The sequence below is a fragment of the Catharus ustulatus genome, chromosome 1, assembly GCF_009819885.2.
Source record: "Catharus ustulatus isolate bCatUst1 chromosome 1, bCatUst1.pri.v2, whole genome shotgun sequence".
Lineage (NCBI taxonomy): Eukaryota > Metazoa > Chordata > Aves > Passeriformes > Turdidae > Catharus > Catharus ustulatus.
Window position 1 is genome coordinate 30,109,907 of NC_046221.1, and position 15,572 is coordinate 30,125,478.

The window sequence follows — 15,572 nt, forward strand, 5'->3', positions numbered from 1 at the left end:
TCTGAATCAGCTTCATGCTTTCCAACTTAACTCTGCTTGGTGAAGTGCTTTTACAAGAGGGGCAAATGTAATAATCATACCCATACTTAAAGACAAAAGAGAAAAAAATAATATTATGGCTTTTTAAAATTCTATCATTTAGTATGAATTTATTTTATATGTGTACTGTGAGCATTTTTCGTATTGTCATTTGTCCCATAGGAATGCTGCAAAGTGTTCATGACTCAGATTCATTTTAACCATATGGTCCAAGGGAATCTGCTAATGATGTAACAAGCTTACATACTTAATTCTGCATTTCTCCATAAAACTTTTAGATATATATTTCAACTTAAATAAACCAAAAAAACTCACCAAGTTTAAGTAGCAAAATAACATCTATAATAAAAAAAAAGTCATGTTAGCATGAGCGGATAAGAATCATCAGAAGAAAAGCAAAGCTGGAAATAGCAGGAAAGACTTGAGTGTTGGCTTTGACAGGTTCACTCATTCCTGCTTCACATCTATTCTAGCCAACAAACAACTCAGGAAGAGTTCCTTTTTTATATTGTTTGGGGATTTTTTTTTAGTCTCTTTATCTCCAGTCAGAAGTACATAAAATTAAGACAATTTGGGGTGAAAAACTCCTTTTATATTGCGTTCTATAACACAGTATAGGTTATCACATTTTTTTAAGTACAAGATTTGAATTTTATAACTACAAAATGTTAGGATCTCAGCATCAGTATGTGTTAATAGTGACTAAAATTTAAAATAAAAGAAAGCATAAAAGCATGTAAAATACATGATGAACATATAAAGCATAACTTTTCCTTACACCATTGTGCTGTAAAATCAATAAAATCCTACCTTTTAGTCTCAATTTAACAGGCCACTTTCCAGGTGATGGAAGCCATGAACATGACATCATCGATGTCTGAAATGATTTCTTGTGAAAACATGTCACATGTCATGGTGTTATTACATACAGGTTGAGAGTCTGCACTTCCTTTCCATACTTAGCAATAGCTTTGCCCCCCCGAACTTACAAAAATAAAATGGCAAGGTATGCTTGAAATGACAGTGATATTTACAATATCTGCTCATTAAATTGGAAAGAATTAAAAGAAAGGAATTCTTCTAACTTTATAGAAGTTAAAAGTAGCACAGCAAAATCTCTCCTGTGTTTTACAAGGTCACATGTCCAGGTTGCACTGCACTGTCTGAAATAAAGCCACCCCATTTTACTGTCAGGGCATGTAATGTCCTCATCAGAAAGGCTGAGAATGGCCACAGTTTTTTCAGAAGGAAAGTTTTCAAGGGTTTCTGGAAAATTAACAGCTAGATAGAAAAAAGAATTCTCCTTCTGGACCCCACAATATCTTGCAGTTCCTCATGCATACATACCAATACGATTTGATTAGTCACAATTTTTGTTTCCCTGCAGCAAGAAGAAATTTCCTGTTTCTATGCAGCCCTCAAAATAAGCAGCCCAGAGGCCATCCTCTACTGCTTAAACGGAAGTACTTTACAAAAACTAAGTATAAAGACCATAAAAGAGCTGAGTGACTCCTGTTTAGGATACCTGTCTTTCATACAGCTTTATACATGGGAACATTGTAGGTACCTTCTTGCAACAGGATGTTTACATTCTATTTAGATCTTTTCATTTAGAATACAAAAGTAATTTTACTTTTCAAATAGTTAGGGTTGATGAATTCATTCAGGTTTGACATTTACTGATCCTTGAGAAAAATTAATTAAGAAATAGTGTAGGTTATAAAAAAATAAGTTATACCAGAAAAGGATTTAGTTATAATTTTAGCTACTAATAAAAAAGGGAAAAAATTCTGGTTGGTAATTTTTATTAAGTTACATCTTCCACCAGCATGCTATCAATTTTGATAAAGTGTGATGCAGAAAATATTGCCCTTCCCATACTCAAAAAGCAGTTTTGCCAGTTTAAATACTTTATTAAGGCAATAAAGATGCATTGAAGGAAACACACATGCAAAGAGAATTGCCCAGATACAATAACGTTTTGCCTTCTCCAGACACACTTTAAAGGCTAATTGCCAATCTTGAAATGTAAAACAAAGTATTTAAAATAGTAATGGCCTCACTAGAACTTTTAGCAAGCAAGGAAAACCATTACAGACATTGAGCTTCTGGAAACCTGAGTAATATCCTGAAAGGAACAGCTTGCCTTTTGGGGCTTGGGATGGAATGCACTTCTATTCTGTGTTAAAAACACATTCTAAATTTCTTACTGTCCTTGGTCCTCACACTGTAGAAATAGGATATTTTAGCCATGTCCTGCTGGGGAACAGAAATGTGATTCCAACCCCTTCAGAGCAGCACATCTGCCCAAGAGGAGAGCAGGGTCTGTGTCCCCACTTCATATGTCCCAGCCACATATACACGTCACAGGAACCACCTTACCTTTACCCTCAGGTAGACTGTCAAGAGGCTCCAAAGCTAAATCCTGCAGTTTGAAAAGAAATTTCAAAAGAGTTCTTTGAAGTTGCGTCTTCATACTGTGTATTAGCTAAAGTGCTGCTTCAGAGTGGAAGTGCAGAGACAGCGTTCTGCCCATTTCTTTCTCCATGCTAAAACTATACAGACTGATAGACAGAGCAATAATGACCAGGTAATTTTTACTAGCACAGGAGGAGTAAAACACTTTGCAACAGAGAAAGCACAAGCATCGCAATGGGCAATCTGTTTTAACAATGCCTTTCATTCCTCTAGACCTCTGCTTCTGCTTTAAAACTGTGACAAAAAAAGTTACCACTGCTGGCTGTTTGATGAATTATATGGAGCGTGCTTTTACTTGAAATCTAATTCCTTACAATCACAGTTCCACATCACAGATTAAAAACAGTTGTTGTATTAGGTACCTTTTACTGATGATCTGCTGATTTCAACAGATTGGTAAAACATGAGGTGACATAGTCCTCTAGCAAGACAGTGTGAGGAGCTGCTGTATCATAAACTGAGATGGCATTTCCAAAATCACTGCAGTCGGTTTTGGTTTAAAATGAGCTTAGATGTGATTTTTTAGAAGTGATTTTTTTGCAACTTCTTCAGGAAATAGGTATTAACCTTTAGCTGAAGTAACATGACTTCAAACTAAGTCAAGGAAAACAGGAATATATATTCTCGGGTGGGTTTTCATTCACACATGAAATACAAGCTTCTAGCATAAGATATATATTCAAAGTTTAAGACAAAAAGAATAAGAAAAAGGAAGAAAATATAGACATAGCTGGACTTCTTTCCCTTAATGAGTAGTTGAACTACCAGACAAACAGTTCTCTCTCTTCAACTAATGAAGTCACCTGATTGAAGGTGGTTCTATAACATTTAGAAAGCCAAACAGTGTACAAGAGAACTATTTCAAACTGTTTTTCAGGTAAAACTTCAATAAGATCTTCAAACAATTTCAGAAGAACTAGCTTCTCCTCTTCCACACTCACTAACTACAAAAAGATTAACTTTAAAACTTGGATAATTCACATTTTACTTTATGTTCTATAACACCTTAAAAATACAAGTGTTATGCACCATTTCATTGGTTTTCGGCAGCACACTTGAAAAAGTATGTCAAATGTTTCCCTGCACAGTGAATTGGACACATTCATACTCACATCTCCACTCAGATGAAATGGATTATTTTTTTCTGTGTTTAAAATTTGAACACAGCCTAGAGGGCAGCAATAGCCAAGGATATGAATGCGTGAAGGCAGATGATTTTTCGAATGCCCAACAATGCTAATTTATAACAAACTTTCTTCTTCCACTTCACCACATTTTCTAATGTTTTTACTGAAAAAGCATGTTGCGAACTTGCTTTTGTATAAACAGATCCAGAACTTTTTCCTTACTCTGTGCACTCAGAAAAACCCCAGGTACTCCAGCACGAAAAAAAGATTAAATTCTACACTCTGGAAACCTATACATCTAACTAATGCATATCTACATAGAGAGCCTCTAGAATGCCAATGTATTATGTAAATTCTCAAACTACGAAAATATGTAACCCTTAAAAAGATTATTAACCTTGTGCTGGCCACTTTCTCAACCATAAAATGACAAACAAGGAACAAGGAGGAATAATTTCTTTTTTCATTTTGTACTGGGGAGCTTGAAATAAGATGAACAGTGTTGAGAGGAGATGGAATTACCACCCAAATTTTGGCAAAAAAATTGTGTCATAATATTGTCAACTCGCCCTTTCATTACCATGTATTTCATGATATTTAAAAGATATATTGTCACTGGAATAAAAAAAATAAAAAATATTGCTTTTGTACTCATATCAAGGTCTTATTCATAACAGTCAAGCCTCTCCCAGCATCCTGCAGAAAAATAAGCCAATTACCAGATATTTACAGAAAACCTACAAGAATTGTGGCAAGAGCAGTGTTGAACCCAGACCGCAGAGTTGAACTCCTCACCTGTAGCAACAAGCCATATCCTACCCTTCACTACATTGTATCCCACTCCAAATCACATCCTACAGCAGCTAGAAAGAGCCAAAAATCCACAGCCAATCACTTTGTCTGACAGTCAACTTATTGGCAGATTTGTTACTATTATTATTCTTAATTATGTCTGACATTTAAAGTACTTAGAAAGTCCATTCCCCATAAATGTCTCTAGGATATTCAGAAATTAAAATTAAGCAAAAACTCTGTAGGGGATTCCCTCTTATTTCCATCTTCTGAGCTCTTCAGGTTACAGAGAATTTTCAGAAAGTCATTTATTGTCTCACATTATGTAAAGTAAAATAGGAAGAGACGTTAGCTATCTGCATATGCCACAATAAAATTAACAGACTGAATGAGTCAACCTCACCTCATATCAGGACATTATTCTTGCCAGTATACAAGAAATCAGTCTTTCAAACAACAGGAACTTGTCATGAACAATAACAACCTGAAAACAATACAAGTAGGTTCCTATAATTTTATAGGACCCCAGACATTCCAGATCAGGAAGCCTCATTGAGGCTGATGTAGTTTTCAGGTGAACTTTCTCAACAAAATGTACGTTTTAATATGAAAAAGAATGGCAACATCTTGAGTTGCTAATATTGTCTTCTACAAATTCAGTGTCCACTCAAAAGAAATTAAAAGACACAGCAAAGGAGCACCTCTTCATAAGAGAATGGTAAAAGACAAGTTACAAAAACAAGCATATAGAAATAACAAATGATGTAGTTTATTTACAGCCAACAGAATGGCAACGAGTAAGTCATAATCACCTGAACTATGTACTTATTTTAAATTTAATTTTAAATGTTGTATTATCTGCAGGTATTAGACTAGAATCAATCAGAAGATGGAATATAAAATATGACAACCAGCTATTGCTTCTGCAATTTTTGTGAGCCTAGTAAGCACAGCATTTTAATATCCTGCTCTCACAAGCCTGTTTAAAAAATAAGAAAATACAACTGACAGAACAGCAAAAAAAGGTTTTCTGTGTAATTCACAAGAAGGGAATATTTTTCTCTTAATGATTGTGTATCAATTCCCCTTGCAATCAACACAAGCTGTGACAAGAAAAAGAGCAGAGCCTCATCCAGTCACTTGACAGTTCCCAATATTTTCTATCTTTCACTGGGGTGAAATTAATTTTTTTTTCATTTTGGATAATCAATATTATCAATATGGTACTGAATTTCTAGTCAGGTAAATAATTACATTTTCCCAGATGCAAAAATAAGCCTAAAAATACCACCACCACCCAACCCTCTCCCCCCTTGGCATGTAAAAGAGCATTGCAATTCACTATCATTTCTAGGGGAATACAGATTTTCCTGAAAACCAAGCCTTGTAAGAAAAGTCAGCCATCATGTTTTTATAATGAATTTTCCATAAATCCAAAACCGTTTAAAGAAAAAAATTACTTCAATATAGTATCAATTGTTAATATAAAATCTACATAACAACTCCATGCTAACATGCTGAGTTCAGACAAGTACATTATAAAATGCAGACAAAAGGGGAACTTCAAAGGCAGGAATGGGTCAGATAAAGATAGTACAATCATATGATTTCAACACACCCTCCAAAAATTAACAGCAAATATAGATGGTGAAGAGACTTTGAGCCTTTGAGCTCTGTTTTCCTCTAACAAGGTACTCATCTTCTCATGCAACAATCACAGTATTTCACTGGTGTCCAGTAACACATTAGGATTATTATTACTACACAACAGATATATATATAGTTATCACAAAGAACAAGATTGGGCTTTACTGTTGCACATTCCTGTTATTTTAATGGCATCAATCTTGAGATACTACCTCTGCCAATTTATCCACTCTGGTTCCTTATAAAACAATGAGTTACCTGCCTATGCACTTCTGACTCAGAAGATTGTCTGCTCTCTCTCAAGTCTCCACTTAATCCCATAGATTCTCAGCTAGTACATCTGGCTTATGTCCTGCTCCATGGCTAAGTTGACCCCTATGACTACCGAGCTGAACTGTTAAGAAAGAAATGCAACACAACCTTGTTTTTTAACATGGTTTATTTCAGTGATCTTATGCACACAGTCTCCATGCATGATGTTTTTTTCAGGACTGAGTGGGTTGTGAACTGCAGCATGCTGTAGGAAAGAACAGCCAGAAACTTCTGAAGTCAGTTCTGCTGCTGAAGGAACTGTAACAAAAGATGCTCACTGGGAGAAGAGGCAGAAGCAACGTAAGTCATGGCTAAGAGAAATACCCTTTTAAAAGAAGTTCTTTAAAACAGGAGTTGAAAAGTTCACAAAAGTTCCAACTGTTTGAAGTCTTAGAAGGAAAAGTTTCTCAGCATCCTCAGCTGAGACATTTTGCCACTGTCTGAGGCATGGTCTTTTGAAGGACAATGCTGACATTAGTTTTCAAGATTTCTTTGTTCTCTGACCCTTCAGAAGCTGACCTTGGTCAAAAGGTCAGTCTTGTGGAGTGGAAGAATCTGAGAAGCTTGGAGTCTATTGCTCTACAATACACCTGGTGTAGAAGGCTCATTTCTCATCCACTATAAATAAATTCAGAATTATTAAGAGACACACCATTAACTCCTAATTTTCTGTAGCAGCTGGGGAATCTGCTGAGGATACACTCATCAATTGAGGTCTATTTTATGACCTCAGATGTAACTCAAACCATCAGCTCATATTGGCTCGGCCTTTCGCTGACAGGGACCGTGTCACGTATCCCGCAGGGCGGCTGGAAGCCACCAGTGGACAATGGGGTGAGCGGCTGACACCGGTCACCGGGGCCCGGGCAGAACAATGCAGCTGCTGCGGAGGTTGGCCCTGCTGAAGGAAACTCACTTCTCCCAGGTTGTCTGAGGGGAGGGACACTGAAGCAATGGAAATTCCCCAGCAGTAAAGGAGAACAAAAGAAGAGGTGTTGGAAGCTGCTGTTTAGAAGAGACAGTTTCTTCCAGGGCCTGACAGAGAAGAGAAGATTCGCCCAGCTGACAGAAACACACTCTGTTCTGCAGGATGTGATCCCCCAGGAAGTGTAGATTAAAAAATACTCCCTTACAGAGCACCAGAGCCTTACGGGTCGCCACTCTCCCCCACAGGAGCACAGGGTTGAGTACACAGCTGTTGCCAAGGGACCTGCTCAGGCCAGGGGTGGCCGTGGGTCCGGCAGAGCCCCCCACACCAGACACCTACAGTTGCGACCTGGGCTCTGCACCCACACTGTGTTTTTGCATGGATCTGGAATTCTCTAGATCTTCCCCCGTGATTAAAAGGTGTGGCTGCTGAAGAAAGCAGTTTACAGAGCCTCCAAATTCCTTACTGCTGTTATTTGTCTGCAACAGGAATATCCGTGAGGCCAGGGCGCGGGGAGGGTGTGCTGGGGCTGAGCACTGCTCTGGGACCACGAAATCCCCCTTACTAGCAGGACTAACTCTACAAGGTCTCTGCACCTGGAGAGGAAACTTGAGGAGTAATCCATATATGCTAGATTAAAATACCTGGTAAAAATCCTTCAAACCCATACATATACTTCCCTACAAAAAAAAAACATTTAAAACAAAACTTGTGATTTTACAGCATACCTTTTTTTTTTGTACTACAGCCACAATGGGTGTTTTCACTGAAACAAAGGGAAAAGTTACATTGATTTATAAATTCATTAAAATGCCACAAGAAAGAGCAGTGTCTAAGTAGACCCGTTGACTGCCATCGCTTTTGGATCAGACCCAGAAGAATGTTGGAATAAGTGGTGAAACATTTTATTTTCTAACCTTTCAGTGACTACTGCAAACAATGGAAAATACAAGTACATACTTAGAATAACTCTATCCTTTGCAAAATGAGATCACACCTAAAAATACTTCCTTTTGTTGCTGTATAACTTCAGTTTAGGATAATAGCTATTACATGCATATAGTAAAGAGGAAAAAATATTTCCTCAAGTGCTGAGCAAAAATTTTATATTGCAAAGTAGGATTTCTCCTACAGAAGAAACTTTAAAATCTGTAGTGATTCAAGATAATTTATGAAATGTAGAATGAAAAATCTAGTGATTCATGGACAATATGAAACAAGGCAGTAAAAATCCCAGGAGATTGAATTACCAAATTATTGCTTGCAGTTGGCAAAAGCCACATGATGATGATAATTCTTAGTATCAAAATTATAACAAATTCTAAGAAACAACTGAAAAATGTATCTAAATTTTAGTTTTTCAGTTTGAAACAATTAGGACTAGCCCACACAGCTTGAACTTCCTGGGATATACACGTGCTATTAATTTTTAACTTTGCTGTAGGATCCAAGTGTGAATCACCAGGCCCTGTCACTTTCAAGTGCAAAGGTGTGTTTTGTCTGCTTGTACCAGCAACTTTTCCAGTGCCCTTTCTTCTCAATTTGCAAAGATATTTTTCCTTATTTTTTAAAACCATCTCCTTGAATTTCCTCAGCAACTTCCAACGCAGCTGACTTTTGCAGCTGTGTTGCCGTGCTACAGATCTCATCATTGTTTGACCAGAGAAGAGTGTTGGTTAAACTAAAATCTTCAGTTAGAATGACTATCTACAACATTTCATCAGTTCCCTACTAAGTAGCACAGATCAAACAGTGAACAATATTTCTGTAACCTGAAGAGTAAATTAACATTTATTGAATAGCTCAGCACTGACCTTCTTAAGAGAAGAGCAGCATTTTCTTAGTTTCTTCAACTCCATTATATATGGAATTGTTTGCATTTTATTTCTTAAACATCTATTGAAATTAATTCCAAAGTATTCCATCAAATACAAAAACAGAGAAGAGTAAATGCAAAGTTGCTGCAGAAACAGAAATACATCCATTACTTTAGAGAGTGCAGCGATGGCCCTGTTCCCTTCTCTGCCAGTGGGAATTTTACCACTGACTCCAGAGAAAGCACAGCCAAGCTAGTGATTTTCTAACACTTAAAGGCAATTATTTTTATTTTAAAACACAGGAATAGCCTCCTGCTCTGGTGTAGTTCTCAGCCTGAGGCTGTAGCTCTGCCAGCACTGTTAATGTCATTGTTTGTGAAGTGTATTCCCAGTCTCTGTACACCCACGCAGGGCTCCCAGCTCCCGGCCGTGATGTCCCCCTCGACACATTGTTCCAGCTCCCCCTGCTTCCTCACCTCCCGCCACGTCCCCCCACCATTGTTATCCCTTTACACCCACCCTGCATTGTTCTCACACCCGCCTGCCATCCCCACCTGGGAGGAACCCTTCCTCTCTTCCACTCCTCGCAGCAGTTCAGGCTCCTTTCTTACCTACTTCCATTTATTCCACTGACCTACAGGCAGCAGAGCATTTTCCTTTCCGAAAGCACATTACATCAAGTATCGTTACTACATCCCACAGCTTCTGTGGGCACTCAGCTTTGAGAAGCCACTCCAAAGCCTCTTAAAGAACAAAAAGATTTTTATTTCATTGCTACAGACTTTAGGTCAGGCTCAAAACTACGATTGATAGAAAGTGTTATTGCATTTTCAGATAGGGTATAAAAGGCTAGCGCTGATATTTGTTTTCACTAGAGAACAGAAATATGTACTGAGACAGACATGTATGTACAGAAATGGCTGACACGGATTTACACAGGCTCCATTATTTTGGCCACCTTGCTTTTTACTGCTCTCTAGTTTGTACATCCACCAGATTCTTTTTAAATAGTTACCTGTGCTTTGCTGTATTTTTCATACGTGTATATAGGGATACTGAACCTAAATTTTTATGTACTTACTATTTTTTTCCTTCCCTTTTTTCATGATATTTCACTTTCTCTGTTGAACTACTTTCAAAATGATACTCCTTTCACAAAATCATGTTTACTGTATAGAGTATGATGCATTAACTGTTTTCCATCCTTAAAGTCTATCTTTGCTAACCCTTGGGAAGAAGAGCAGCTATATATGCTTAGAGTAGATTAAGTATAGAAAAAAAATAATACCTTGCTTTATTAATAGGTAACTAATGTATTTTGTATGTTCAAACATGAAAAACTTGTTAAGTCTTACCGTGGCTCATGCGATGAAAGCAGTAGTATGCAAAGTCCACTCCCAGAAGCGTCAAATACCATGTCCATGGTGAATCCCAGGGAAGTTCAAAGAGTCTGTAGTTATTCCATACGTATATGTAACTAATTAACTCAATACTTCTGAATAAAACACTGAAATAAAGACCCAGAAATTGTTATCAGTAATTCTGTCAGGTTTCATTTCAGAACCTTTTATATATTTACAATTTACCAGCTGGAAGTCTTTTTACAATAAATAAAACCAGTCTCCAAATTCTTCAACTTCTGTCAAGTAACACTACTATTGACTTCAGTGGAACCTTTGCTTAGTGCCTACATGATTTCTAAAACCAACTCCCACCCACTCACCCCCCATGTAGCAGCATTAGGTATGCTCAAAGGCTGAAGCGCTCCTGTGTTCTGCAGGCGTTATGGTGTCCCTGATTCCCAGCTCTGGAAGAAACCCATACTCACTAACTAGTAAGTCAGTAGTGATTGAAGTGTAGTAGCCATTATGCTGAAACACTGATGTATTACATTGAAATACCTTGACTGTTTCCATTACAAGAAAGAACATGGAAGGGGACAGGACTTCTGGGAGCAGTGAAATGTTTGAACTGCTCAGCATATTGCTTCACTTTAAAAGAGAATAAATGCAGCAGGATGAGACAAAGACCAGTGCCTTTGAAAAGAAGGGGAAGAGCAATTGGTAGAGCGAAAGGGAAGGAAAAAATCATGAACCTGCAAAAGCAAGAAAAGCCACCGGACAGAAGCTCTTACTGCTGCTGAGTTCCCAGACTGCAGGGACAAAGTAGCTGCCCCTGGCTTACACAGTCTCAGCACTGAGACCAGGAGAAGGAGAAAGAAAGTAGCTCTGGAATGGGCAGGCAAAACCTAGTAGTAATTCTCCACAGCTACTCAGATTAATACAAATTTGGGTTACCATGGTCACACCCTCTTCTCAGCACCTTACCATCTCATGTCACCCAATTGGAACTACCTCCAAAGAAATAATTTTGGTTTTGCTGGGTGAGCTTTTGGACTAATCAGGAAACATTAAACCCAGGTAAGAATGGTGAGAGGCTGTAGGCACTGGAATGGCCCAGGTGACAACTGGCTAAGTAGCTGCAAAATGGTGCAGCATTTAAACTGGCAATTTCGTGGAAGAAACTAGTCCGCAGAGATTCCTCACACCTTCTCCTGCTACTCTCCTTTGTTGTGCTGTTGAAAATGTAGTTAAACAGTAGTGAACTGAATTGTATTAGCCTCTGAAAAGCAGCAAATAGAAAAAAAAGAGAAGCAGAAGAAAGATACTAATTCTAGAAAAGTCACAAATATCTTTTTTTGTATATATCAGTGGGTGAAATTCACCTCAGTTTAGGGCCTAAGAGTAAGAAATACGATAATCATACACACACACAAAATGTAGTTCTCAGATATTATGTTCCTGATATTTTGTGAGGAGGAGGTGGAAAAATTATCAGCAACACCTTTGCACAAAGTCTGGGATACAAATTCAGGGAGCATTGAAAGAACACTGCAGATAGCACACCTGTAGAGACTACTTAAACAGAAGTGGCAACAAACTGCACCCACGTGTTACAGTCATGCGAAATCTCAGCCAAAGGACAGACCAACATTTCTCTTTCACTTTAGTCTCATCTAGAACTTCACCTTACATTGAAAGCTGAAACATTCTCTGTGCATCTCTGTCCACATGTGCTCATTCTTGCCTCAGTACCACTCTCAAAGGTATTTCCTTCAATGCCCTTTTTTGCCTGATTTTTTTTTCAGCTAGATTATTTTCGATATAGTTGGCAACATGGCCACAAAAAAAAATACTAGAATCTGCAAAACTTAAAAAGGATATATACTCCTTCCCCTTTAAAGACTTCTTTCACACATCTGGAAAACATCCCTGAAAACAGTCTGGCCATGCCTAGTCCTTTTGGGCAGCTGCACTGAAACAGAAGGGAAACTCAGCAAACATGGTTGTTTCAGCTTGCAAGCCATCTCCCATGCTACAGCTGAACTCCATCTTTTTGCAAAGACATCCATTCAGAGCTTTTATACTCCTGGTATTACCACCTCTTCCCATAAGGGTTTTGAATAAAGCTAGAAGAAAACACCTTGAGTTTCTGTGGTGCTAGTTTCATTATTAATGAAGAAAAAAGTCATCTGAAAATCCCAACCTCCCAATAAGAGCCTGCAAGGATAATAGTATCACATCCACCCTTATCCTGAGAGCTGGAGGACTGCAAGTAGCTGCTGCTCAGGAAGAAAAGAACTAATATTTTTTCCACAGCCAAGTGCACATCTTACCTACAGCTCATTCCCACCTTTACTATAATCATGCAAATTTTTCTCTCGAATAAAACCAAGACCCAACAAACCCCATGAAATTTTATTTCATTTTAACAGTTTGACCATGAAGAATTTCTCTTGACTAGCAAGGACAGGTGTCTACCACTTCAAAAACAACTTGGCTATGCCCAGAAGGTGGACCATACACACCTGGAAGATGTTTAATTTTCATAAGAGCTGTGTTCTATAAATATTTTTAAAGAAGATTATATGTGTCCAAGCAGATTTTTGCAATTCACCTCATGAGGAATCTGTAAAGTTCAGTATAAATTCTCAATCCATTTCACAACAGGTCAGAAGAGAGCTGATATTATTCAAACAGAAAGAAATGGGCATTTCTTAACATGTTTTCAATGACCAGGAAATTTAAAACACCTCTTGCAACACAGAGTATCAGTTATTATTAGGTACTGTTTTCTTACTTTATTCTTCTGCTTTTATTAACATATAATGCCTTTGCAGTACATCCAAAGATATGTGACCTGGAACATTTCCTCCATTTTTGATCAGCTTTCAGTATTTCACCCTTGAGTCTTTTTTTTTTTTCTGCAGGTTGAGGCCAAGGTGTAAACCTTGAGCTAACCCTGCAACACATTTTTTGTATATGCAATTTGCTGTACATTCTTTCCTTCATGCTTGAATCACAACTCTACAGCACATAACGTTAGCTGATTACTGTAATTAATTTAGAGTAATCCATCATATTACTAGGCAGTGCTGGAGAAAGAAGAGTTGCTTAACTAAGTATTTTTCTAAATTTACAGTGTGATATGAAAGACCAGAGCTTGCATTAATTTACAATTCTTAAAGTTCACTTGGAGTTTTAAAGGTTTATATTCCCTCTTTTTTTTCCCTCAAGTTCCTTTTTCACTTCTAAGAGAATTCTAAGAGAACTTCAGAAAACTTTTCCTTCATTTAAATGTTGCAACCATAAATGTGACAGAAGTGGATAGGTAAGGTTTTTGTCATCTAGTCCAATCCTCTGCATAATAAATCCTAAATATTCCAATAGATTCTAAAAGAGATAGATTGTTAGAAAACTTTATTATATACATTCCATAGATTTCTCTTCCTGGATTTTGAACATTGCTGATGAAAATTTTCTTATTATGTGCAAAGTGCACTTAGGCAACTGTTATGACCTTGGGAGTTCTTGTCTCCTTGCTTCTAAAGATTGTACCTACTTTAATTAGTGGCAATAATATTTCTTTCAATAAACCATTTCCCCCTTCACCTTCCACTGGGTCAGATTATCACTTCCTCTAATTAAAAAAAGTCCAAGAAGGAAATTCTGGGAGATGAACTCTCCATGTGGAAATGAAGATCTACTTATTCTAGATCCCTATGGAATAATGAAGGAGGGAAAAGGTGGAAGAAATTCAACTGGAAGAAAAAGCAGCTGCCCATTTCAAAGATTACAAGGTCCTGTTTTGTTTCTTCCAGCCATAGAGCCTGAAACCACACCTTTAGGAAACTTCTTCCATGGTGCCCAGGACAGTCACCAAAAATGAAAAGGGTCAGAGACAGGAGCTGTTGTCTCTTTTCCAAGCTTAGAGGAAGATCTGTGTACCAAAAGTGAGTAGTCCAAGGAAAGTGCCTCAGCTCTCACCACTATTGCAGTCACCACCTCACATCACACTGGGAATTGACCTGGTGCCCCTGAGCTAAAAACACAACCCTACAGCTGGACCTACAAAAGCTCTGCTCTCAAGGGCTGTAACAGACTTGCATTCTTAGAGGTCAGGCACAGAGGGAAGCATGTTAAGACACCCTGGTCACAAGGTTATATTATCATTAAAAATAGTGAGATATTACTAATACAGTTTCCCTGGGTTAAATAAATTCTGTTTTCCTAGCCTGATTCAAACTATATAAATGTAAAGTTTCAAAATGCTGAACAAAGGCAGTTTCTCAATAACTTGAAATTATTCAGACCATTTATATAACAGCAGGATACATGCATAATTAAATGCTCTGTAAGGTTTTATTTCAGAATGGAAATAATTTCCATTTCCAAGGATACTCGTAGAGCTTTCTTTCCCAGATGAAAAACTGGCTCCAGCTACAATTGAAATAAACATTTTGATAACATGATTTTAGTAAAGAGAAGAAGGAGGATGGAGGTAGGAGCCTTGAGAAAAGATACATTTGTAAAACAAAGCAAATCTGCTGCAACTGAAATCCCCTTTTATTTCCTGTACAGGTGCCAGTTCTTGAACAGACACCCAATTTATTACCTTGTCAGCTGACTTATTAGGGTTGACACAAATCGAGCTGAAATATGCCTGACACACTGCAGTCAAGGCTTTTTTCACGCTTTAGCACAAAGCCAAACTTTCCACAAGGTGGAGGGAAAGGGAGAGGGAGTTGTGGGAGTTCTATTCCCTGTTTTCTATCAGCAAGATGAATATGATCTCCTCTCCCATTCTTAATATGCAAAACCAGTCATGAAATAACCCAAGGCTAAAAAATAATTCACCAAAATTATACAGCTGGGAAATTATTATCAGGCTCTGGAAAACCCTTGATTACAGGAAATAGCACCTACATTTTGAGAAAATGTTCCCACCAGACACAAAAGCTGAATCAAAGCCTCTCCTCTTCCTCAGTATGGCTTTCTTCTCCAGCATTTAAGCTTAAACAATACAAACCTCCAGTTTTCCTCAGGGCCAAAAGAAAATATCAAATTCAGAATGAAGTAAAAGGGACGTGAC

General features: G+C 37.8%; 1 protein-coding gene across 2 annotated transcripts in view; it reads right to left on the bottom strand.

Moving 5' to 3' along the window:
- The window catches only part of AGMO (alkylglycerol monooxygenase), a 199,422-nt gene that overhangs the window by 169,078 nt on the left and 14,772 nt on the right, over positions 1-15,572 (bottom strand). For both annotated transcript variants that reach the window (XM_033076983.1, XM_033076975.1), the window contains exon 3: positions 10,496-10,647. In XM_033076983.1, the coding sequence (XP_032932874.1) occupies positions 10,496-10,647 (152 nt within the window). The remainder of the gene's footprint in view (positions 1-10,495; positions 10,648-15,572) is intronic.